At 53.8% G+C, this 26,098-nt stretch overlaps 1 protein-coding gene and 2 pseudogenes across 1 annotated transcript; 1 reads left to right on the forward strand and 2 right to left on the reverse strand.

The window, feature by feature from the left end:
- Nucleotides 1-26,098, forward strand: part of LOC128820667 (uncharacterized) — a 2,212,279-nt pseudogene that overhangs the window by 1,837,852 nt on the left and 348,329 nt on the right.
- LOC128820669 (uncharacterized) overlaps nt 1-26,098 on the reverse strand; it is a 1,091,286-nt pseudogene that overhangs the window by 837,452 nt on the left and 227,736 nt on the right.
- LOC128820704 (olfactory receptor 14J1-like) lies at nt 5,164-8,112 on the reverse strand. The gene is made up of 2 exons (XM_054001519.1): nt 7,835-8,112; nt 5,164-6,141 (listed from the first exon to the last, which is right to left on the reverse strand). Exon 2 carries the CDS (start codon nt 6,116-6,118, stop codon nt 5,186-5,188), a length of 933 nt encoding a protein of 310 aa, XP_053857494.1. The 5' UTR covers nt 6,119-6,141; nt 7,835-8,112; the 3' UTR covers nt 5,164-5,185.

Below are 26,098 nucleotides of genomic sequence, written 5' to 3' on the forward strand. Positions count from 1 at the left end.
CTCTGGGGGGATTGGGGTTCCAGGGCAGGGCAGGGCTGGGGTTCCAGGGCACGGCAAGGCTGGACCTGCCCCTTCCTCTCCCACACAGGAAATGTTTCCAGCCAACAATCTCCTCCAGTCTGTCACAACAGGCAATGTTGGAGGTAAAATCCCATTTCTGGCCATGGGCTCCTTGATGAGAAGGATGGTTCTTTTCCATAGGAAGGAAAGCCCAGAGCCCCAGTGTTTGGAAGGCAGGTGAGAGCCTCACTAGGCCAAGGCCAGCCAGACTTGTCAGGAATGGCAGATTTTATCTGGGAGCAGTCTTTGGAGACTGGGAATTTTGGACGTGGAAGCCAGTCTTGGCCATGGGCACCTTGAGAAGCAGGACAGTTCTTTCCCATAAAAAAGAAAAGCACAGACCCCAAATGTTTTAGGGACAGATGGAAAGTGACCTTCATGAAACCATTGCCAGACAGACTTGTCCTGGCAATATTCCCATGGGAACAATGCCGGGACATAAAGAAATTTGGAGGAGAAATCCCAATTCTGGCCAAGGGTGCCTGGAGGAGAAGGACAGTTCTTTTCCATAGGAAGAAAATCCCAGAGCCCCAGTGTTTCAATAACAGATGAGAAGAGCCCCTCAGCATGCCAAGGTCAGCTGGACCAGTCAGGTGGCCCCTGGGAGGCCAAACCAGCCAGACCTGTTCCCTGTTCCCTTGGCTCCATGGGCCCCCCACAGTGTCACAATGGTCTCTGTGGTTCCCCAGGCCCCACAGTGTCACGTGATTCCTCTGTTCCATGAGGCCCACAATGTCACAATGGACTTTTGGACCCTGGTGGTTTGCGGTGTCACAATGGTCTCCTTTGGCTCTACAGTGTCACAAAGGACCATTGATTACAGGAGGCCCCTCTGTGTTATCCTGGGGCTTTGGTTCCATGCAGCCCTGCAGTGTCAAGACGAACCCTTGGTTTGATGGGATTCCTCTATGTCAGCATGGCCCCTTGGTTTCATGAAGCCCTGCAGGGTCACAAAGGTCTCCTTTGGTTGCCCAGTGTCACAATGGACCACTGATGACACCAGGCCCCGCAATGTCACAATGGACCTTTGGTTCCATGCAGCCCTGCAGTGTCACAATGATCTCCTTTGGCTCCACAGTGTCACAATGGACCACTGATGACACGAGGCCCCGCACAATGGGCCTTTGGTTCCATGCAGCCCTGCAGTGTCACAAAGGCCTCTTGGTCCCACAAGGCCCCACAGTGTCACAATGGTCCTCTTGGTTCCGTGGGGACCCCCAGGGTCACAATGGTCTCACTGGTTCCATGAGGCCTCACAGTGTCCCAATGCTTTGCTTATTCCATGGGGCCTCATAGTGTCCCAATGGTCTCCATGATCCCACGAGTCCCCTCAGTGTCTCCATGGTTCCATGGGCCCTGTGCTGGTGCATTCCCCCCTCCCTTCTCAGGTCGCCCTGAGAAATGGAGAAATTTCTCACTGAGAAATTTTGCACTGAGAAATGGAGATGATCCAGAAATATTTTCTAGCTGCTTATAGAATGAGTTGTCCACCTCTTCTTCCTGGTTGGGTGGACGATAACAGACTCTCAGTAGGATGTCAGCCTTGTTGGCCTTCCCCTTAATTCTCACCCGTAGACATTCAACTTCATCTTCATCAGTTTCAATACCTATGGTGCCAAAACCCTCCCTAATATAAAGGGCCACCTCTCCACCTCTTCTCCCTTTCCCATCTCCCCTGAAGAGCTTGCAGCCATCCAGTGCAGCACTCCAGCTATGTGAGTCATCCCACCACGTTTCTGAGATGGCAATAACATCATAGCTCTGCTGTTGGACCATGGCCTCCAGCTCTTCTTGTTTGTTACCCATGCTGCGTGCATTGGTGCACATGCACCTCAGCTGGGCTGCTGATTTCACCCCTAACTCAGGCTTACCACCCTTGGGCCTGCTTCCAGACAGCCCAGATGCATCTCCCTCCCCCTTCAGACCTAGTTTAAAGCTCTCTCAACAAGTTCTGCCACTTCATGAGCTAAAATTCTTCTGCCCTTCACAGAAAGATTGAGCCCGTCTGGTCCAAGCAGGCCAGGTGCTGTAAAAGTTGCCCCATGATTAAAGAATCTGAAATTCTGCTGATGACACCAACCTTGGAGCCACTCGTTGATAATGTGAGCTCTCCTATTGCTTTCACCGTTTTTCTCAGACTCCAAAGGGACTGAGGAAAATACTGTCTGTGCCCCTGTCCTATTAACCACCTGACCCAATGCCCTAAAGTCCCTTTTAATTGCCCTGGCACTCCTCTTTTCAATCTCATCACTGCCAGCCTGGAGTATCAGCAGTGGGTAATAATCAGAGGGCTGAATCAGCCCAGGCAGTGTCTCAGTGATATCCCGTACCCGGGCCCCAGGGAGGCATCAGACCTCTCTGTGGGGTGGGTCTGGTCGACATATGGGGCCCTCTGTTCCCCTCAGAAGGGAGTCACCCACCACGATTACCCTTCTTTCCTTTTTGATGTCAGAGGTGGTGATCTGTCTCACACATGAATCATAACTGGGAAGCTCACTGGACAGATAATTTTCTTCGAAACCATCTGGCTGACTCTCCAAATCCAGGGGATCATTCCTAATCTGAAGTGGTGCCTAGCTTGGGAGGGGGGGTTGGGAGGAATTTTTATTATTACCTCCCTCCTTGAGTAGGTACCCACTCCCACTCCCCTTCATCGGCCAGGTGTCCTTCTATAGCCTGACAGTGGGGGCATGGGAGACAGCAGGAAAAAGGAGAGCATTGCTGCCCTGCCAGACCTCATGGAACCAAGGATCCACTCTGACACTGCAGGGCATTGGGGGACCATGGCACCATTGTGACACTGCAGGGCCCAAGCATCCAAGGGACTTTGTGACACCAAGGGGTCCCATGGAACCAAAGGGACATTGAGACACTGGGAGGCCTCATGGAATCATGGAGACAACTGGGACACACTGGGGCCTCATGGAACTGTGGTGACACCAAGTTGTCTGGGAGTGTGGATCTGCTGGAGGGTAGGAGGGCTCTGCACAGGGCCCTGGACAGGCTGGATCCAGGGCCCAAATCCAACAAGGTGAGGTTTAAAAAGTCCAAGTGCCGGGTCCTGCACTTTGGCCACAACAACCCCTGCAGCGCTCCAGGCTGGGGACAGAGGGGCTGGAGAGCAGCCAGGCAGAAAGGGACCTGCAGGGACTGATGGACAGCAGGCTGGACATGAGCCAGCCGTGTGCCCAGGTGGCCAAGAAGGCCAATGGCTCCTGGCCTGGATCAGGAATGGTGTGGCCAGCAGGAGCAGGGCAGTGATTCTTCCCCTGTGCTGGGCACTGGTTGGGCAGCACCTCGAGTGCTGTGTCCAGTTCTGGGCCCCCCAATTTAGGAAGGACATGGAGGGGCTGGAGTGTGTCCAGAGAAGGGCAACAAGGCTGCTGAGGGGTCTGGAGCACAAGTCCTGTGAGGAGCAGCTGAGGGAGCCTGGGTTGTTGATCCTGGAGAAGAGGCGGGTCAGGGGAGACAAGACAGTGTCAGGGCACAGGCTGATGATCTCCAAGGTCTTTTCCAGCCTTGCTGATTCTGGGATTCTCTGAAACCACCCTTGGAGCAGTTGCAGGAGGAGCCCTGGGCCTCCTCTTCAGAAGCTGCAGCAGCCCAGGTCCCTCAGCTTCTCCTCACAGCCCCAAAGCCCATCCTGTCAGTCCTGCAGAGCCTCTGCAGCTCCTCCTCCTTGCCCAGAACAGGGAGCCCCACAGGCAGACACAGCAGCCCAGATGTGCCCCCCTGGCCTGGGCTGCCTCTGGCAAGGGAGCAGCACGAGGCACTGCAGGAGCCTGCAGACAATTCCTGCAGCACTTGTGGGATGATCCTGCTCCCCAAGGGATGTTCCCATGGTGCCAAGTCAGGAACTGCAATGGGGAGTGGGGCCAGAGAGGAAAGGGCAAACAGGGATGGGCTGTATGCAGGGGAGGGAACAGGGCGCAGCAAGACAAAGAAGTCTGCACCAGGGAAGAGTAAAGAAAGCAAAGGTGAAGCCAAGGAAATGCTCAGGGCATTTTGGGGGTGGCTGCCAAACAGCTCTGGCTCTGAGCAACAGCGTCTGCAGTGGGACAGGAAGCTCCCAGCTGATGGGAACAAACTTTCTGGCTGAGTGCAGAGGCCAGGACAAAGCTGAGTGGTTTCTGTGGTGTCCCCCAGCCCTTCCTGGCCCCAGGGGCTGATGGCATTTGTGCTCCCTCAGGTTCATGTCCCCACAGCACCAGCACGGGGGTGCTCCCGCCTGCTGTGTGCAATGCAAACAGGGGCTCCTGAGCCAGCGCTGCCGTGTCTGTGCCTGCAAGGATGCGGCACCTGTGTGAGCTGGGGGAGAGGCCAGGGCTGCAGAGGGGGGATGTTGTTGGCAGCTCCATGAGGACGCTCTGGGACGCTGCCCTGGGCTGTGCAGCGCACTGGGGATGGATCAGCCCCTGCTCTGCTGCTCCTTCCCGTCTCCCCCAGGGCCCTGGCAGAGCACAAGCCGTGCTGTTTGCCCCCAGCCTGCCCACGGCCAGCCTGGGGCTGCTGACGGGGGTTTTCTGTGCTGAGCATTGGCCTGGCTGTGTTCTTGAGAGAGCCTGGGCAAGGAGCCTGGAGCCCCCAGGCCCTGGCCTGAGGCCTCAGCGCTGCCCCAGCAGTGCCCATGGCCTGTCCCTGCTGCAGCCCCGGCACTGCCACCCCCAGGACTGTGCCCGGCCCCGAGAGCACTCAGGCCCTGCAGCAACACCAGGGCCACCAGGGCAGCGGGGCAGGGCCACGGGAGCAGCACTGCCAACACCAAGTGCTGCTGCTGCTGCTGGGCACAGCTGCTGTGCCAGCACTGATCTGCCCCCAGCTCTGCACACAGACATTGCTGCTGCAGCTCCAGAGAAGGCAACAAAAGGGCATCTCTGCAGAAAACTCTGCTGGGAGAGCCTTTAGTTCCTTTAAAGCCACCAAGAGCACAGCCCCTCATTGACACAGTCTGTGGCCACAGGGAAGTTGGTGGGAAACAAAATGAGAAATGGAACAAACAATGATACCTCTTTGTGGACAATCTGAAAAATCTAAAACAAAGGAAGAAGAACCTCCAATATGAAATCAACAAGAAGTATCAAAGATGAGTTTTATTACAAGTGATTGGCAGAAATTGGCCAGCAGTTTAATGTTTCTGAAACCATCCAGTCATCAGTCTCCACACTGCAGCCTTGAGCTCCTGGTTCCTCAGGCTGTAGATGAGGGGGTTCAAGGCTGGAGGCACCACTGAGTACAGAACTGACAGGGCCAGATCCAGGGATGGGGAGGAGATGGAGGGGGGCTTCAGGTGAGCAAACACTGCAGTGCTGACAAACAGGGAGACCACAGCCAGGTGAGGGAGGCAGGTAGAAAAGGCTTTGTGCCGTCCCTGCTCAGAGGGAATCCTCAGCACGACCCTGAAGATCTGCACATAGGAGAAAACAATGAACACAAAACAACAAAATAACAAACAAGCACTAAAAGCAAGTAGCCCAAGTTCCCTGAGGTAGGATTTGGAGCAGGAGAGCTTGAGGATCTGTGGGATTTCACAGAAGAACTGGCCCAGGGCCTTGCCATGGCACAGGGGCAGGGAAAATGTATTGGCTGTGTGCAGCAGAGCATTGAGAAAGCCACCGGCCCAGGCAGCTGCTGCCATGTGGGCACAAGCTCTGCTGCCCAGGAGGGTCCCGTAGTGCAGGGGTTTGCAGATGGACACGTAGCGGTCGTAGCACATGATGGTCAGGAGATAAAACTCTGTTACAGCGCAGAAAACAAAAAAGAAGACCTGTGCAGCACATCCTTTGTAGGAGATGGTGCTGGTGTCCCAGAGGGAATTGTGCATGGCTTTGGGGACAGTGGTGCAGATGGAGCCCAGGTCGCTGAGGGCCAGGTTGAGCAGGAAGAAGAACATGGGTGTGTGCAGGTGGTGGCCGCAGGCTACGGCGCTGATGATGAGGCCGTTGCCCAGGAGGGCAGCCAGGGAGATGCCCAGCAAGAGGCAGAAGTGCAGGAGCTGCAGCTGCCGCGTCTCTGCCAGTGCCAGCAGGAGGAAGTGGCTGATGGAGCTGCTGTTGGACATTGGCTGTGGCTGCACATGGGCACCTGTTCATGGAGAAAGGACAGTGACAAGTCAGGAGAGGCTGCTTGGAGCCAAACCTGGGCCATTCCCTGTAGCCTGTCCTGCTGGCACTCACCCACCCTTGTTCCTGCTCTGGGCAAAACTTCACCCAGGTCCCTGCCTGAGCTGCAGCTGTGCTGGCTGAGTGTGCCAAGAGCAGCCAGGGCTCTGCGTGGGGGTTCTCAAGGAGCCATCCCTGCCCCCTGCCCTGGGTTTGTGGCCATGTGGCAGAGGGACAAGGCTGAGTATTCAGGATTTTTCAGGGGAATCACTACTACTGCAGACTTGCTTGGTAGCTTCTGCACTGCCACATCTAGAGGACTTGGATAGCAGTGAAAAGATGTAGGGAATGTTTTTCCTAGCCACACATCATTGCTGGCTCTCTGAGGTCAGAAATCCCCAGCATTCCTGCTGCACTCAGAGTTTGCCACTGAGAGATGAGAGAGCAAATGATTCCCTGTGGCTGAGGGAAGGTGAGGGGCTGGATGGGCTTGTTCCCAACTGCCCTGGCTTTGCACCTATGGCTGCAATCAGAGCACAATCACACTCCTGGGTCACCCTGGGATAAACCAGACCCTGCCCAGAGACATCCCTGAATGTCTCACCCTCTCCAAAGGTCTCTGGGCAAGGTCTCAGCAGCCCCTTGTGCCAAGGACACTCACGGCTCCCTTGGCCAACCCAGCAGCATTTCCTCAGCTGTGGCATCTCTGCACTTCCCCGTAGGACATTCAGGGATCTCCCAGAGGCTCTGGCACAGAACTGCACCCAGGAGGGCAGCTCAGAGCTGGGAAGGGCACAGCAAGGAGATCCCCGGGTGTGCCCATGATGGGATTTCAGGGAGGAGCTCAGCTCATTTCCCTTCCCATGGACTGCTTTGCCCACAGCCCCACAGGTCCCAGGGAAGCTTGGACACCCCATTCCCATGGACAGCCCTGCCTGGCAGGAATGCCAAGGGCAGTGCCTGACTCAGCTGCTGCAAATGCCAGAGCCTCCCTGAGAGCACCAGATAAGAGTGACAATATCAGGGGAGTGCAGAAACAAGAGAAGTGTTGTGGTGCTGTGCCTGAGAGGGCAGGGCAGAGACAGCTGGGCACTCAGGACAGTGTTCCCGTGCCCAGCTGTGCCCGGCACCTCCCACACACCAACAGTGCTCTCCTGCCCCAGCACTGCTCTGCTCAGCCCCCTCTGCTTCCCTGAGCATCTCCCTGGGCCTGGACATTCCCTCCTGAGAGGTGCCTTGTCCCTGCCAGCGCTCACAGAGCCCATCCCACCCCGTGTGCCCTCGGCCCGGCCCTACAGAAACCTGCCTGTGTGCAGGGCCCTGGCTGGGGCAGGGTCTGTGTGCAGCTGGGCAAGGGCAGCTCAGGAGAGCCCTGCTGGGCCCTGCCAAGGTGATGCTGCTGCTGTCCAGGGCTGAGCAGTGGCTGAAGGCCCTTTGGGAGGCTGCCAGCAGAGAGACTGACCACCCAAAGTCACAGTTCTGGAGTCTCTGTAAATGTTCAAACATTCCTTTGATTATCCTGTGTGTCCCTTTCAACTCAGAATGTTCTGTCATTCTGGGATTACAATTCCTCTTCTGCTTCTCTCATCCCCCTGTTGTCTATCATCAACCGAGAAAAAAAAAACAAACAAACAAACCCTTGCAACAGAGTTAGAACAGTAAAGTAAAAACCAGACCTTTATTGGAAGCTTCCAGGTGTCCCAGTGGGGATGGGGCACAATCGACTCCTGATTTCAACAATTTCTAAAGGTTGATTAATTAGGATATTTAACAGGAGCATCCAGTAGGAGATTCAGTTGTCCCAGTTACACACCCCTGGATCAACCCATTGGAGAAGGTCCAAGGACTTCTTTGCCCCACTTTTTGTTATGACTGCTCACATGCTGGTCAAAACCAAAATGTTCTTCTTGTAGGTCCTCTTCCTGGTAATAAGACGATACAGTATTTCAGGAGTGTATTTAGACGGGTTATTGTTCAAAAATCTAAGAAAAAGGTTAGGAAATGTACTAGAGTTAATTAAGGATTATAGTTATAGAAGTATATCATAGTAGTTTAATAGAGTTAATTAAGAGTTTAATAGCATAAAGTAAGGATTATAGTTTTATAACTGTATAATATTAATTTATAGAGCTTTGAATAAATAAAAATGTATCAAAAGCAAAAATCTTTCTGTCACCACCCCAACTTTCCCATCCGTCTTCAAGCAGGAAATGGAAAACACTCTCAGGAAAGCTGCTGATCTTTACAGCAATCCCAGGCTTACCTTCTTTGGGAAGTGTCCTCCGGAGCTGTGCCCAGGCTGGTCTGGAGCTGGGAGCAGCCCTGCCCCAGCCAGCAGCTCTCAGCAGCAGCACCTGCCCTGCTCAGGGTGGCTCCTTCCCCCCACAGCTTCTGGCCAGCGCTGGCAGCAGCTCCCCGGGCCGGCTGAGAGCTGTCCCTGGCAGGCAGCAGAGTCCCTGGCCCAGCACAGCGCCCTGGGCTGCAGGACCCTGCTCTGCAGGACAGCCCTGGGCACCCCTGGCTGCTCTGCACAAGAGACCATCAGAGAATGTACTCACAGGGTCTGTGGGCATTGGGATGTTCCAGCTTGAGGAGATCACTGCAGGAGCTGCAGCTGCATTGTCCTGCAGCCAGAGGTTCCTGTGCCAAGGGCTGGCAGTGATTCTGCCCCAGGCACTTCTCAGCACCTTCCCAGCCCTGACTGATTGAAGCTCTCTGTGCCTCTGGGCTGTGCCCGCGCTGGCTGCAGGCAGTGCCCCAGCCCTGCTGGGCTGGGAGAAGAGCTGCTCATCCAGAGAAATGTGCTTTTGAAGCTCTGCTTGCTTACCAGCATCACCCTCTGTGCCAGGAGCCCGGCCCAGCTCAGCAGCACAGACACAGCACAAGGACTTGAATGAGCCTCTGGGGCTTTGTGCTCAGGCCCTGAACATCAGGCCCTGAGAGGGAGCTGCAGAAACCTCTCCAGAACTCCAAGTCAGAATCCAACTGCAAAGTTTCTTTGACTTTTAATGGGTCCCAGTGAGGGACACGAGTGAGAAAGTGTCCCCAGGCCCCAGGCAGAGCAGAGAACTGGAGGCACTGATGACAGGTGGGGACAAAGAGAAGCCAAGTCTTGGTGGCCTGGGGCACAGCAGGGTCTGTGCCACCAAGGGCTGTCAGGAGACACCTTGTCCTGAGGCCCTGGGGCCTCCTGGCACAGCCCCAGCCAGGCTGGGCACTGTCAGCCCCTTGTCCTGCCCTCAGCATCCCCCCCTAGCCCACATCCCAGTGGCCTCAAGGATCTGCTGGAAGGAGTCCCTGGGGAGCCTTGCTCAGGAATGGCCCTGGGGGCTCCACAATGCTCCCAGGCACTGCAGGTTTTTCAAAGGACTTTGGCTTTGGCTTTTGCCTTGCAGTCTCTGAGAGCTTTCTGCAATCATGGCCTCCAATTATCTGCTGTAATTAGTCCCTGGAGAGGCTTGGTCAGGAACAACACTCAGTGGGGCTCATTAATGCTTCAAGGTACTTCAGTTCTTTTAAGGTACTTGGTGTTTCCCTTTTGCTACAGACTCTGTGAGAGGTTTGTGCAATCATGGCCCCAATTATCTGCTTTAACGAGTCCCTTGAGAGCTTTGTACTGACATTCTGTGGGGCTCATTAATGCTTTGAGATACTCAATTTTTTAAAATACTTTGGATTTTCCTTTCCACACTGTGAGGTTTTTGTGCCATTTTGAATCTCTGAGAGGTTTTTGTGCCATCCTGGCCTCCAGTTCTCTCCTCCAAGGAGTCCATGAGGAGCCTGTGTTGGGGATGGACCTCAGTGGCACCCATTAATTCTTTGAGACACTTTGGGGTTTTCTTCTGCCTTTGACTCCTGGAAAGGTTTGTGCAATCTCCTCTCAGGCCCTGAGGTTCCAGGGCTCAGCTCCAAATGCACCACGGGGCTCATTAGGATCAAGCAAGTCCTGACAAGCCATGGCTCTGCCTTGATTTCCCTCTTGTCTGGTGCAGTTCATCAGGAAGTTTCTGTAGTGGTTTTGAGATTTCTCAGCCAATGCATCAATTAGTGTGGTGGGTTCAGTGCTGGCTACTTTCCAGTGTACTCACTAGAATATACTTACTCATTTCCTGCTATGAGATAGGATTAGGAGAAAGGCAAAGTGGGCTCAAAACTTTAAAAAGGTTTATTAATAGTAACTAAAAGAAAGAGTAATAAGAATCAAAACAAAACTTTCAGAACACTTCCTCTCTCCATACAACCTGACAATGTGAAGAGAGAAAGCCTGTCAGTTTACCACCTCTAGAATAGTCTTTCTTCACTTGACTTAGGGAGGGAAGTTCCTCTTGTTCATGTTATGGAGACTTCTCCACAAGAAAACAGTTCTCTCATGGCTTTTCAGTTCCACCAATAGCAGGTGCCTGGAAAAATCTGCAATCATGAAGTCCCTCCCATTTTTTCACAGCTTTTCCCACAGCTGTGTTTATGGGCCATGTCAACTTAGAGGGTATTAATTTAAAGATGATTTGTTTAAGAGCAAAGGTTCTCTTCATCTATTTCTGAAATCCTCTTCATCTCTGGGAACAGAGATCTTCTTCTCTCCCTGAGGGCACAGGGTCTCATCACTCTGCTCTCTTTCTCTGTTCAAACTTCTCATGGGATCACAGCTACTGCAACATTTGCTTACTTTAGCATGGAGGCCTTTGCTGAACAAGTCATCTCCCCATTGTTTTCAATGCTTTATAGGGAAAAAGAGAGTCTGATGTATCAATTCCATCCTTCTCCATTGCTTTAGCAGAGGATTTCAGCCCCAAGATCTGGGCATCTCCTCATCCCTCCCATCTGGGACTCAACTTCCTCTTCACTGACCTCGGTGTCTTCACGTTGCTCCTGTGTGTGCCTGCACTTTGTCCTTTTCTCTCACTGGAGGGAGGATGGAAGCACGGGAAGAGTCAATATCTGAGCCGGGGCCTGCAGATGGTTGCGTGAGCCCGGCCGGGCTGGGTCCTTGCGGCTGGAGCTGTTTTCCCATGGAGGTTTGTGCAGCGGCTGCGCTGGGGCTGTGTCAGGCTGGGCGGCGCTGGGGGCAGGGCCAGGATCTCAGCAGCCAGGCCAGAGCAGAGCAGCAGCACGGCCGGGGCCGATGGCTTCTCCTGGCCCTGCCCGCTGGTTGCGGGCCAAGCCCAAGGGCGGCAGAAGCTTGGCCGAGCCGGCCCGGCCCGGGGCTGCTCCTGGGGCCCGGCGGATCCTGGCTGGGCCCGGGCTGGCGGCGGGGCAGGGCTCGGCAGCGGCCAGATGTCAGCAAGCGCAGCCACGGCCCGGCCCGGCCTCGGCCCCGCGGCCTCCCCTCCCCTGCCCGGCAGCCGATGGGGCCTGGCGGGCTCCCTGGGAAGGGGCCCGGCCCCACGGCAGGAGCCGCCCGGCCCGCCCCGGCCCAGACGGGGGCTGGCCCGGCCTTGGCACCTCTGTGCTGGCCAGAAGGGAAAGAGACCCAGCCAGGCTTCTTCCTCTTTAACTTGTGTCTTCACAGAGGTGTGTGCAGTTTCCTTAGTGCTTTAACAGATTGTCAGCTCTCAAAGCTAATTACTGATTGTTTCTCTCTCAGATACAGAGGAAACTGCTAGCAGCTTCTCTCAGGACATCACTTGTGTGATGCAAAACCACCACAACAACACAGAGCACTGAGCTCCTTTGTCCATACGTAGTGGTCATGTGCCCAAGGCCTCAAAATCTTAGCTTGGGAGATCTCTGGGCCCTCTCCAAGTTGTTTTCAAATGAAAACATTCAGCTCATAGTCTAAGAATCACCAGAGGACAGGGCCAGCCTGACCTGTCTGTCCTGGCTAGTTTTGTCTGGGAACAATCCTTGGATATATCGAATATGGGAGGCTAAATTCTTATTTTGGCCATGGTCCCCTGGCAAGATAGCTGGGTTTTTTCCATAGCAAGGAAGGAACAGAGCCCCTCTGTTTCAGGGGCAGATGAGAAATGACCAGCAGAGGCCAAGGTCAGCCAGAGCTGCCAGATTTTGTTCTGAGAGATACCCTTAAAAATAGGAATTTTTTTAGGGAGGGTACCAATTTTAGTAATGGGCATCTGAAAAGACAGACAGTTCTTTTCCATAGCAAGGAAAGCATGGAGCCCCAGTGCTCCAGGAGCTGATGAGAGGCAGCCCTTGGCATTCCAAGATCAGCCAGACCTGTCAGGTGGCCCCTGGGAGGCCAAGCCAGCCAGACCTGTTCCATGTGCCCTCGGTTCCATGGGGCCCCACAGTGTCCCAATGGTCCCTTGCTCCCAGGAGGCCCTGAGGTGTCACAATGCCCCCTTGGTGACACGAGGCCCTGAAGGGTCAGAATGGTCTCCCTGGTTCCATCAGGCCCCACAGAGTCAGAATGGTCTCTGGGTCCATGAAGCCCCGCTGTGTCACCATGGCCCCTTGGTTCCATGGGCTCCAGGGGTGCCACAATGATCCCCTTGGTTCCATGAGGTCCCCACAGTGTCACAGGGATCTCCATGGGAAGGAAAGAACCGAGCCCCAGTGTGGCAGGGACAGCCACCAGAGGCCAAGGCCAGCCAGACTTGACGGTACTGGCAGATATTGCCTGGGAGCAACCCTTGGATATAGGGAATTTTAGAGGTGGCATCCCAATTTCAGACATGGACAGCCAGAGGAGAAGGACAGTTCTTTTCCACAGGAAGGAAAGCATGGAACACCAGTGTTTCAGGGGCAGATAAAAGGTGGCCTAGGCCAGCCATCCCTCTCTCTCCTGGTAGCTTTTGTCTGAAAGCAACCCTTGGATATAGGGAATTTTGCAGGTGGAACCGCAGTTTCGGCCATTTCTGCATAGATAAGAAGGAGGGTTCTTTTCTGTAGGAAGGAAAGCACAGAGACCAAGAATTTCAAAGGCCGAAGAGGAGAGAGGTGGCTCCCGGGAGGCCAAGCCAGCCAGACCTGTTTGTCCTGGCAGCTTTTGTCATGGAGGAAACCTTGGATACATGGAATATGGGAGGAGGAATCTCAATTTTGACCATGGACAACTTGAGAAAGACAGTTCTTTTCCATAGGAAGGAAAGCACTGAGCCCCAGTGTTTGGAAAGCATGTGAGAGGCATCCCCAAGAGGCCAAGGGCAGCCAGACTTTTCTGTCCTGGGAGCTTTCACTGGAGAGCAATCCTTGGATGTACAGAGTTTTGGAAGTGGAATCCCAGTTTTGGCCAAGGACCCTGGAGGAGAAGGACAGTTCTCTCTTATAGGAAGGAAAGCCCAGAGCCCCAGTGCTTCAGGGGCAGGTGAGAAGCAGCCCTCGACATGCCAAGGTCAGCCGGACCTGTCAGGTGGTCCGCAGGAGGCCCAGCCAGCCAGACCTGTTCCATGTTCCCTTGGTTTCGTGGGACCCCACAGTGTCACAATGGTCTGCTTGGTTCCATGAGGCCCTGGAGTGTCACAATGTCCCCCTTGCTTCTGCAGTGTCACAATGGCCCCGTGCTTCCATGATCCTTGCAGTGTCACAATGGCTTTGTGGTTCCACAGAGCCCTGATGTGTCACAATGGCCCCTCGGCTCCACGCGCCCTCGCTGTGTCACAACGGCTCCTCTGTGACACTGCGGGCTCCACAAGGTCACCATGGACCCTTGGTTCCTTGGGGCCCCCAAGTTCCACCATGGTCTCCTTGATTCCATGAGGCAGCACAGTGTCACAATGGCCCCTTGGTTCCATGAGGTTCCCCAGTGTCACCGTGGTGTCCTTGGACCCGCATTGTCACAACTGACCTGGGGTAATCACATATCCTCTGAACAGAGAGAGAGAGCTCTCCCAGGATTTTCCTGGGAAGCTGTGACAAAGCTCAGAGAAAAGAATGGGAAACAATTCTTATCTCCACTTGCTGCACCTGTTGTTGTGCACATGTGGAATGTGTTATGGAGATTTGTTTACCAAAGGGTGATTTCTTAATTGGCCAATGGCGACGGCGTTTGGATTTCAATCAACCAATCTGGTCTGTCTGTATCGGACTGCCTGCAAGAGCGATGAGTGTTTCTTAGTAGTATAGTATAGTATAATATAATAAAGTGATTGATCAGCCTTCTGGAATCACAGAGTCAATGCTAATTATCACCACTCAGGGGACGCCGTGCTACGATAGTTATCCAAGTCAATCTTCCCTTACCTCTGAATGCTCAATAGAATAGGCTTAACAGGCATATCAGCAACACCAGCCACTGTAGACCCAAAGAGCCGGCTGAGGGGTTGGGAGAAAATTTCCCCTGCTGTCATTTCCTCACAGTGGGTACCATTATTAAAGTAATTCCAAACACATACAGTTAGTGCGTGGGAGCCTCAAATTCATGTGCCCACTGTCCAGAGGAAATTAAAAATCCATAAATTCCTCACCATATTAACCCATCAAACAAATTGGATAGCAGCCACAGTAGCCACAGTTATAGGATGGGAAAAGTGTAGCCACAACCATGTGCCACCCAAAGCAGGGTAGGCTAGACCACATGGTGACACCTAACGAGGTTTCTATATCCAGTACACACACACAAAAAATACATTATGTTATTCAAGAATTGTTATTCTCATTTTACCCTTTTTCTCTTGATGCCCTCGGGCTGCACATTGGGCACCAAAATTGATCTTGGTTTACAAGACAGGTGTCTGCTAGGGAAGGCAGAAAAAAGCCTCCTGTGGAATGGAGAATGTAAACCCCTCCCTCCAAATTATTAAAACCGTGAAGTCAAGGGGCTCTCAGGCAAAGATGTGGGAATAGCAATAACAGTTCTTCACTAGTGTGTACAATAAAGCAAACAAACAGCAGCACCTCCGGCGCTGGCAGCAAACAGAACAGGAGCCCAGTGCAGCCTTTCGGCCGCGGCACTTTCCCTGCGGTGCAGCTCCGGGCACGGCCGGCAGGGGCGCTGGTGGCTCCCGGGGGGCAGGGCAGGTGCGGTGATCCCCGCGCGGCTGCAGGGGGCGCTCCGGCGCGGGCTCGGGGAGCGCGCGGCCATGGCGGCTTTGTCCCAAGGCGGGAAGGGCTGGAAGAAGGCTCCGCTTCACAAACCCTGGGGGCAGCCGGCTCCGGGGCCCCAGCAGCACTCTGGGAAAGCAGCAAGCTGGGCCGGCAGGATGTCTCAGCAGGCAGGGGCTGAGGGGCTCCCAGCAGGGCAGGGAGAGCCGAGCTCAGGATCCCGGGCACCCGAGCAGATGGGGATAGGTCTCTCTTTTAGTGGGAGAGGTGTTAAAAAGGTCCCAGTTTAGGGGCTGTTCTCATGAGCAGAGGCTCACCCCATGACAGAGGAAGCAGCTCTGGGCCGGGCTCCGGCAGCAGCAGTGGAAACTCCCTTTCCCAAGAGCAGAGGAGGGAACCATGCTGTTGTCAAAGGCACTTGGGGTCAGACAACAGTGCCCTGAACTCACTGAGCCAAAATAATGTGGCAATCTGGTTAATAAAATTGTTAGAGAGTTGCCTCTGCCCCAGTTAAGGTGCTAACGAGACCAAATCCAAAGTGGATTTTATTGAACAGTAAATGTGAGGTAGAGAGAGAGATGGAAAGAAAGAGCAAAGGGGGGAGAGCAAGGGAGTGACAGGGACAGAGACCTCCCCTGGGGCAGGGCAAGTGTGACATTGTCCCCTGTGTGCGGGGCCTTCCCAGGGTGGGGGTTTTACACCTGAGCCAGTTTGGGTAAGGGGGGTGGTGTTCACCCCCCACCACCAGCAGGGATTGCCTCACTGCTTCAGGTGACAATGTAAGATGTAACCAAAAGTGTGTTTTCAGTCACCATCTTCATGAACTGTGATAAACAGGTGGGGCAGTGTTCTTTATCTCTGCCATGACTCAGCCCTGATAACGCCCTCCAGGGGCCATCTTCTGTTCATGGGCCATTGAGTGTCACTGCAGGACTGATAAAATTACATCATCCCATTGTGGGATGCTCCGCCCAGGGGGAGGAACCAAGCATTCCTGCCTGGATATAATCTCACCCTTGCAACACCAGGAGCACCTTGCCTACTGGATTCCCAGAGGACAAGAGCTCCATAAGCACCACTGGACCTTCAGAGGAAGACCAGACCCTTCTACAGGATCCCTGCTTTGACAGAATCATGTTCATCACTCCAACAGGACTGCAGCCACCATTTCATCAGACTGCTACCACCACCCTGCCCAATGGGGTGTCAGGTTATATCCTGACTCTGTCAGATTAAGCCAGTGTTTCTGGATCACTGCCTTGATCCTAATTTTCTCATTAAATTGTAATTCCGGCATAAATTCTCACCCTGCTTTGCTCCAAACCAGTACAAAACTCAATGTGTGCACCATTTGTTTTCTTCCCAGAACAGAATTTCCCATCCCCAAACCTTCACCAGATGGAGGAGGAGGCTGCAAGGATGAGGAAGGAGCCCTGGGACACCCTGGCAGGTGAGGAGGAAGTCAGTGCCCCCTTCCCCCTCTCTCCTGCTCCATCTCCTCCATGTCCTACATGGCCCCCGGCTGCAGGACAACCCCATTGCCGACGCCGTCCTGCTGGAGACGCACTGGGGGGATTTCCTTCCCCTTCCCTCTGGCACGGAGGCAAATCCCATCCTCTCTTTGTCCTTCCTGCCCCAGAGGAGGAGATGAGGATGGAGGCCAGGGAGGACAAATCCCCACAGCAGAACCTCGTGGAAGAGGCCGTTTTGAGCAGCTCCATGGTGCCAGAATCCAACTGGGAGGGAAATCCCCAAAGATCCCACAGAAGGAGGGGCTGCAAACCCAGCCCAGGGTGCTCCGAGGAGGAAAGACCCACCCTGTGCCAGGAAGGTGGACAGAGCTCCAGGCAGATCTTGGAGCTGGTGGTCCATGAGCAGCTCCATGATGGGGATAAGCCCTACAAGTGCTTGGAGTGTGGGAAGAGCTTCAGGAAGAGCAACATTCTGAAACACCAGATGATCCACACCAGGGAATAGCCCTACGAGTGTGGGGAGTGTGGGAAGAGCTTCAGCCGAAGGTCCCACTTGATCTGCCACCAGATCATCCACACTGGGGAAAGGCCATACAGATGCGGGGAATGTGGGAAGAGCTTCAGCCGAAGGTCCCATCTGATCATCCACCAAATGATCCACACTGGGGAGAGGCCCTACAAGTGTCCCAAGTGTCAGAAGAGGTTTCTGACCAACTCAGATCTCCTCCTGCACCAGCAAATTCACACAGATGAGAGGCCCTTCCTCTGCCCTGACTGAGGGAAGGGATTCAAGCGCAACTCCCACCTCGTCACCCACCAGCGCATCCACACCGGGGAGAGGCCCTACGAGTGTCCCCAGTGTGGGAAGAGCTTCTCCAGCAGCTCTATCTTGATCAAACACCAACGGACCCACCGCTAAGGGAAGCCCTGCAAGTGCCCCAACTGCAGGAAGAGCTTTGTGCACTGCTCCAACTCCATCCCCCATGGGAGGACCCACGTTGGTCAGAGCCCCGGTGACCCACATTCCCTGTGATACACAGAGGGAAGACACCTGGCTGGTTATCCTTTTGGTTTGGCCCTAATATTCTTCTGATCTCTCTTCATCCCTTAAAAACACCTGAAATAGGACAAAAAAAGAAAGAAATTTGTCAGAGATGTCTAAAGTCTCACCATTTCACACCTAATAGAGGGGGAATTTATGGTTTGGGGACATATTATGGGAGACTTGTTGGTCCTTGGGGGATTTTGGCCAGTGTTCTACATCTCTCTGCATTCCAAACAACAAACAACTGTCCCACTGAAAACAACGCAATCTTACCCCAAAAAGTCTCAATCACACTGCAAAAATGGCTTCTTCCTCCCTCAAAAAAACTCAATCCCACGCCAAAATTACTCAATTCCTTCGCCTCTAGGGTGAGATGGGGTTGGAAGGAGATTGGGAGAAGTGGGATCCAAATTTGGAGGGGTGAGACTGGGGCTGTGTGGGACTGGGTGGGTGCGATGTACTTTAGCAGTAAATAAAATTTTCAGAATTATTGATTTCTGTCCCATTTTCCATCAGGTCTGGTTTGTTTTTCAGAGTGCCACCTTCTCAGCTGATTGTGTTTATGTCCTCCTTTCTCTACTGCCTTTCTCTGCCTGCTCTGTTTCTCTCTCAGTGTCCCCCTTGACCCAGGGCAGCTCCCACCAAAGACCCCGCCCTGATTTCATTCCCAATCCAGGAGCGACAACTACCATGTGTGAAGTTATGAAGGCTGGCAGTGAAATGTCACTGTAGGATCTTGCTCCACTTGGCTTTTGGCTCTTCCATAAGAGTTTTGCCTTCAGGGGCAGGAAGATCTTTTCCTGGCTGGGAACTGGAATTCCAGCCCCTGGGAGCGTGTGCCATGGATCCCAGAGGGGCATTCCCGAGGCTCCCAGGGTGCTGCTCCTGCCGTGCCTCCCAAGGAGCTGTGCAGGGCCACGGGACAAGGTGCAGCACCTGTGTTGGTTCTGCAGTGCCACAAGGGCCCCTGGTTCCATGAGTTTCCACACTGCCAACAGTGGTTCCTGGGTTCCCGTGGTGCCCTGCTGTGTCACCATGGATATTTGGTGGCATGAAGTTCCTCGGTGTCACAATGGCCTACCTGGCTCCATGAGCTTCCGCAGTGTCCAAATGGCCTCCGTGGGTGGGCAGTGTCACCATGGGCCATTGGCTCCATACAGCCCCGCTGGGTCACCATGGGCTCCTTGGTTCCATGAGGTTCTGGGGGTGTCTCCATGGTCTCCTTGGATCCACAGTGTCACAATGGACCACTGGATCCACGTGGCCCTGCTGTGTCACCGTGGCCCCTTGCTTCCATGGGACCCCAGGGTCACAATTGACTCCTTGCTTCCACGTCACCCCCCAGTGCCAAAATGGCCCCTTCGTTCCATGGGGAACACAAAAGATTTAGAGAAACATGGAGCAAATCCTGCTTAACACAGCTGGGAACATCTGTTTGCATTCAAAAGAGAGCTTAAAGGTGAGGATAGCACCAGCAGCTTCCATCTGCAACAGAGACCCAGGGAAAGGACAGGGACAGAGAATTCAGCTGGGAGACTCAGAGAATTCTGCTTCCAGAGATCATTTCTGGCCACACTGTCCCTTGTAGAAAGGTGACACCATTCCAGGCAGCCTGTACTGAGCAGGTGCTTCCTGAGTGGGGTTTGTTGTTCAGGAAACCTGCTCAGACTTTTCCATTCTTTCCTTCCCAAGAGGAAAACTTCTCCTGGGCCTGTGTGCAGGCAGAGCCCTGAGGAGAGCAGGTGGGACACGGTGCAGTGGGCTGGGACATGGAGCTGCAGAGCTCAGGGACAAGGTTCTGCTGCAGGGCACAGGGATGTCAGTGCCAGGTGGGCCATGTCAGACGTGGTGAGGCTGGGGCTGAGGAGCAGTTTGTCCAAACAGGGTCAGCCCTCAAGGGGCTCATTCTTCTACATGCCCAGACCTCCTAAGGAGACATTCAGCATCCAGATCACCTGGGGAATGCTTCTGTCAGCTCTTCTCTGAACTGGAAAATAAAAAATACTCACTTGATTAAAGAAAAGAAGTCATGAGGTGCACTTTGAAATCTTCCTCCTTAACAGAACTCCAAACTGACTCCAATCAGCTGCACAAGCCCTGGAGACTTGAAGACCATTGAGTGAAGAGAAAGACCCCCAGAGGCTTTCTATATTTTGATGATCCCCACGGTGGATTTGGGGCTGATCCAGGACCCTCAGGCACTGAGAGAAGGTTGAAGAAGCTGCTCAAGGAGTCAGAAGCAAAACTCCAAGTCCCTTGCAGCATCACTGGGCCCCACTGAGGGCAGGGACTGCCAAAGGCTCCCCAGGCACTGGTGAGAGCAGATCCTTGAGGCCAGGACTGCAGGGAGCCAAAGGCTCAGAGCAGGGAACTGCAATGCTGAGCAAGGCCTGGGCTGGCTGGGGGAAGCAGAAAGGCCAAGCCCTGAGCCCAGCCTGGCACAGCAGGGCCTGTCCCTCACGGGTGGCTCGGGGCTGTTTGTGGGGCAGTGGGATGTGAGGGGCAGCAAGGACAAATGTCACAAACCTGTGTGACACTCCAGATCCTCATGGAACCAAGGGGCCAGTGTGACACTGTGGGAAGTTGTGGAACCAAGGGATCACTGTGGCACTGTTGGGGCCATGGAACCAAGGGGCCAGTGTGACACTGTGCTGCCTCATGGAAAAAAAGAGGCCATTGTGAGCCTGCAGGGCTGTAACACCCCAGAACACTGAAATGCTGGGGGTAACCAAAGGCTCTGTCCCACCACAAACCAAGGCCTGACCCGGCCCTGGCCCCACACGGGCATTCTGAGCATCCCAAGGTGTCTCGGGATATCGATCTCATCCAGCCTCTGACAGCGACCACGGTGACACTGGGGAACCTCATGGAGCCATGGGTCAGTGGTGACAGTGAGGGTCCAAGGACACCACTGTGACACTGGGGAACCTCATGGAGCCATGGGTCAGTGGTGACAGTGTGGGTCCAAGGACACCATGGTGACACTACGGAACTGTTGCATCCCAAGCCGAGGAAGGGGACAATGAGGCTGTGATGCCTTGGAGGAAATTCCCCTCTAAGTTATAATGGTATAGAGACGTATTCTCCCACAGTCCCTTGCACCTTTATGTTAATCATTTCAGTTGTGTTATCCCTTTTCCCTCCCCACTTCTCAAAAGTTCTACATTCCTTAGTTACAGCATCCCTTGTCTCCTTCCAAGTTCCAGAATGTTCCCCACTCCTGCTTTCCCTATTGGTCCCCCGTCCCTCGCTGTTCCTCCCCGAATCTCTCTTGGCTGTTGCTCTTCAGTCCCTCCTCTGTGCCACCCCTGCTCCCTCAACCCACTGGCCCTCAGGTTTGATGCTCTGCCCCACTGTCTCCCTATATAGCCCTGGTACAGCCTGTATTGAGTGTTCTTTGTCCCTGGACGCCTTCAGCGTGTAGTTGAAATAAACTGCCACTGGAACTCCACACAAAGAACCCCTCCTGCCTTTTCATTCTCCGCCGACATTCAAATGACACAGCGCAGCGTGAGCGTCTGGTGTGCAGAGCTGTCTGTCCTTCCTGGCTGAGACACTCTTGGAAAGGCGGTGGCTTCGGCAGCTCCTGCTGCGCTGCGGCACAGAACCTCATGGAACCGTGGGTCAGCTGTGACAATGCAGGCCCAAGGACACCACGGTGACACTGCGGAACCTCATGGAACCAAGGGGCCATTGTGACACTGTGCTGCCTCATGGAATCAAGGAGACCATTGTGGAACTCGGGGGCCCCAAGGAACCAAGGGTCCATGGTGACCTTGTGGAGCCCGCAGTGTCACAGAGGAGCCGTTGTGACACAGCGAGGGCGCACGGAGCCGAGGGGCCATTGTGACACATCAGGGCTTTGTGGAACCACAAAGCCATTGTGACATTGCAAGGCCTCATGGAAGCACGGGGCCATTGTGACACTGCAGAAGCAAGGGGGACATTGTGACACTCCAGGGCCTCATGGAACCAAGGAGACCATTGTGACACTGTGGGGTCCCACAAAACCAAGGGATGGAACAGGTCTGGCTGGCTGGGGCTCCTGGGGGCCGCCTCTCATCTGCCTTTGAGACACTGGGACCATGTGCTTTTCTTTCTTATGGAAAAAAACATCCATCTCCACCAGGCACCCATGGCCAAAATTGAGCATCTGCCTCCAGAATTCCCTATATCCAAGGACAGCTCCCAGACCAAAGCTGCCAGGACTGACAAGGCCTTGTCTTCCTGAAGGCTGGAACTCATGTGCCTCTGAAACACTGGGGCTCTGTGCTTTCCTTCCTAATGAAAAGAGCTCATCTTCCTGTCCAGGCACCCACGGCCAAAATTGAGATTCCACCTCCAAAATTCCCAGTGTCCAAGGATAGCCCCTAGACGAAAGGTGCCAGGAGAGACAGGTTGGCTGGCTTCGCCTAAGGGTGGCCACCTCTCATCTTCTTCCAGAACACTTGGACTTCATGCTTTTCTTTCCTGCACCAAAAAAATCATCCAATCCTGACCAGGTGCCCATGGCCAAAATTGGGATTCCACCTCCAAAACTCCACACATCCCAGGATTGCTCCCCAGTGAAATCAGCCAGGACAGACAGGTCTGGCTGCCCTTGGCCTCTTGGGGGCTACCTCTCACCTGCTTTCCAAACACCGGGGCTCGGTGCTTTCCTTCCTATGGGAAAAAACTGCCCTTCTTCTCAAGGTGTCCGTGGCCAAAATTGAGATTCCTTCTCCCAAATTCCATATATCCAAAGATCCCTCCACGACAAAAGCTGCCAGGACAAACAGGTCTGGCTGGCTTGGCTTCCCAGGAGTCCCATCTCTCTCGTGTTCTGTCTTTGAAACACTTGGGCTCAGTGGTTTCCTTCCTATGGAATAGAACCGTCCTTCTTATCTATGCAGAAATGGCCAAAATTGAGGTCCCACCTCCCAGATTCCCTATATCCAAGGGTTGCTTTCAGACAAAAGCTACCAGGACAGAGTGGTCTTGCTGCCTTAGGCCTCTGATGGCCGCCTTTCATCTGTCCCTCAAGCACCGGTGTTCCGTGCTTTTCTTTGCATGGAAAAGAATTGTGTTTCTCCTCCAGGTGTCCATGTCTGAAATTGGAATTCCACCTCTAAAATTCCCTATATCCAAGGGTTGCTCCCAGCCAAAGTCTGCCAGTACCGTCAAGTCTGGCAGGCCTTGGCCTCTGGTGGCTGCCCCTGCCACACTGGGGCTCGGTTCTTTCCTTCCCATGGAGATCCCTGTGACACTGTGGGGACCTCATGGAACCAAGGGGATCATTGTGGCACCCCTGGAGCCCATGGAACCAAGGGGCCATGGTGACACAGCGGGGCTTCATGGACCCAGAGACCATCATGACACTGTGGGGCCTGATGGAACCAGGGAGACCATGAGGACCCTTCAGGGCCTCGTGTCACCAAGGGGGCATTGTGACACCTCAGGGCCTCCTGGAAGCAAGGGACCATTGGGACACTGTGGGGCCCCATGGATCCAAGGGAACATGGAACAGGTCTGGCTGGCTTGGCCTCCCAGGGGCCACCTGACAGGTCTGGCTGATCTTGGAATGCCAAGGGCAGCCTCTCATCAGCTCCTGGAGCACTGGGGCTCCGTGCTTTCCTTGCTATGGGAAAGAACTGTCCATCTTTCCAGATGCCCATTGCCAAAATTGGTACCCTCCCAAAAAAGTTTCCTATTTCTAAGAGTATCTCACAGAAAAAAACCTGCCAGCTCTGGCTGGCCTTGCCTTCTGGTGGTCACCTCTCATCTGCCCCTGAAACACTGGGACTCTGTTCCTTCGTTGCCATGGAAAAGAACTGGCTTTCATGCTCAGGGACCATGGCCAAAATTAGAATTGGGCTTCCCAAATTCCATATATCCAAGGAATGCTCCTACAGAAAAGTAGACAGGACAGAAAGGTCAGGCTGGCCCTGTTCTCTAGTGATTTTCTTAGACTATGAGCTGAATGTTTTCATGTGGAAACACCTTGGAGAGAGAGAGATCTCCCAAGGTGGGATTTTGAGGCCTCAGGCACATGACCACTACATATGGACAAAGGAGCTCTGTGCGGTTGTGGTGGTTTTGCATCACACAAGTGATGTCCTGAGAGAAGCTGCTAGCAGTTTCCTCTGGGTCTGACAAAAAAACAATCAGTAATTAGCTTTGAGAGCTGATAATCTGTTAAATTTAAGGAACTAAGGAACGCCTCTGTAAAGACGCAGGTTAAACATGAAAAAGCCTGGCTGGGTCTCTTTCCCTTCTGGCCAGCACAGAGGTGCCAAGGCCGGGCCAGCCCCCGTCTGGGCCGGGGCGGGCCGGGCGGCTCCTGCCGTGGGGCCGGGCCCCTTCCCAGGGAGCCCGCCAGGCCCCATCGGCTGCCGGGCAGGGGAGGGGAGGCCGCGGGGCCGAGGCCGGGCCGGGCCGTGGCTGCGCTTGCTGACATCTGGCCGCTGCCGAGCCCTGCCCCGCCGCCAGCCCGGGCCCAGCCAGGATCCGCCGGGCCCCAGGAGCAGCCCCGGGCCGGGCCGGCTCGGCCAAGCTTCTGCCGCCCTTGGGCTTGGCCCGCAACCAGCGGGCAGGGCCAGGAGAAGCCATCGGCCCCGGCCGTGCTGCTGCTCTGCTCTGGCCTGGCTGCTGAGATCCTGGCCCTGCCCCCAGCGCCGCCCAGCCTGACACAGCCCCAGCGCAGCCGCTGCACAAACCTCCATGGCAAAACAGCTCCGGCCGCAAGGACCCAGCCCGGCCGGGCTCACGCAACCATCTGCAGGCCCCGCCTGAGATATTGACTCTTCCCGTGCTTCCATCCTCCCTCCAGTGAGAGAAAAGGACAAAGTGCAGGCACACAGAGGAGCAACGTGAAGTCACCGAGGTCAGTGAAGAGGAAGTTGAGTCCCAGATGGGAGGGATGAGGAGATGCCTTGATCTTGGGGCTGAAATCCTCTGGTAAAGCTATGGAGAAGGATGGAATTGATACATCAGACTCTCTTTTTCCCTATAATGCATTGAAAAGAATGGGGAGATGACTTGTTCAGCAAAGGCCTCCATACTAAAGTAAGCAAATGTTGACGTAGCTTGTCATGATCCCATGAGAAGTTTGAACAGAGAAAGGAAGCAGAGTGATGAGACCCTGTGCCCTCAGGGAGAGAAGACCTCTTTACCCTGAGATGAAGATGATTTCAGAAATAGATGAAGAAAACCTTTGCTCTTAAACAGCTCATCTGTAATCTAATACCCCAAAAGTTGACATGGCCCATAAACACAGCTGTGGGAAAAGCTGTGAAAAAATGGGAGGGACTTCACGATTGCAGATTTTTCCAGGCAGCTGCTATATGTGGAAATGAAAAGCCATGAGAGAACTGTTTTCTTGTGGAGAAGTCTCCATAACATTAACAAGAGGAACTTCTCTCCCTAAGTGAAGTGAATAAAGACTATTCTAGAGGTGGAAAACTGACTGAAAATTTTAGGGCTTGTCTCTTTGCGTTGTCAGGTTGTTTGGAGTGTGGAAGTGTTCTGAAAGTTTTCTTCTGATTCTTATTACTATTTATTTGAGTTACTGTTAATAAACATTCCTTTATACCCTTTTAAAGTTTTGAGCCCACTTTGCCTTTCTCCTAATCCTATCTCACAGTTGGAAATGATTAAGTATATTCTAGTGAGTGCACTGGTAATTAGCCAGCACTGAACCCACCACACTAATTGATGCATTGGCCGAGAAATCTCAAATTGGTGAACCAAAACCACTACAGAAACTTCCTGATTAATTGCACTAGAGGAGAGAGAAATCAAGGCAGAGCCATGGTTTGTCAGGACTTGCTTGATCCTAATGAGCCCTGTGGTGCATTTGGAGCTGAGCCCTGGAACCTCAGGGCCTGAGAGGAGATTGCACAAACCTTTCCAGGAGTCAAAGGCAGAGGAAAACCCCAAAGTGTCTCAAAGCATTAATGGGTCCCACTGAGGTCCATCCCCAACACAGGCTCCTCATGGACTCATTGGAGGAGAGAATTGGAGGCCAGGATGGCACAAAAACCTCTCAGAGACTCAAAATGGCACAAAAACCTCTCAGTCTGGAAAGGAAAATCCAAAGTACCTGAAAGAAGTTGACTATCTCAAAGTATTAATGAGCCCCACTGAGTGTCAGTACAAAGCTCTCAAGGGACTCGTTAAAGCAGATAATTGGGGCCATGATTGCACAAACCTCTCCCAGAGTCTGTATCCAAAGGGAAACACCAAGTACCTTAAAAGAACTGAAGTACCTTGAAGCATTAATGAGCCCCACTGAGTGTTGTTCCTGACAAAGCCTCTGCAGGGACTAATTACATCAGATAATTGGAGGCCATGATTGCAGAAAGCTCTCAGAGACTCCAAGGCAAAAGCCAAAGCCAAAGTCCTTTGAAAAACCTGCAGTGCCTGGGAGCATTGTGGAGCCCCCAGGGCCATTGCTGAGCAAGGCTCCCCGGGGACTCCTTCCAGCAGATCCTTGAGTCCAC

This window comes from Vidua macroura, chromosome 30, assembly GCF_024509145.1.
Source record: "Vidua macroura isolate BioBank_ID:100142 chromosome 30, ASM2450914v1, whole genome shotgun sequence".
NCBI classification, from domain to species: Eukaryota; Metazoa; Chordata; class Aves; order Passeriformes; family Viduidae; genus Vidua; species Vidua macroura.

Excerpts from the sequence above, each read along its gene's own strand:
- LOC128820704 (XM_054001519.1), bottom strand. The coding sequence starts at position 6,118 with ATGTCCAACAGCAGCTCCATCAGCCACTTCCTCCTGCTGGCACTGGCA.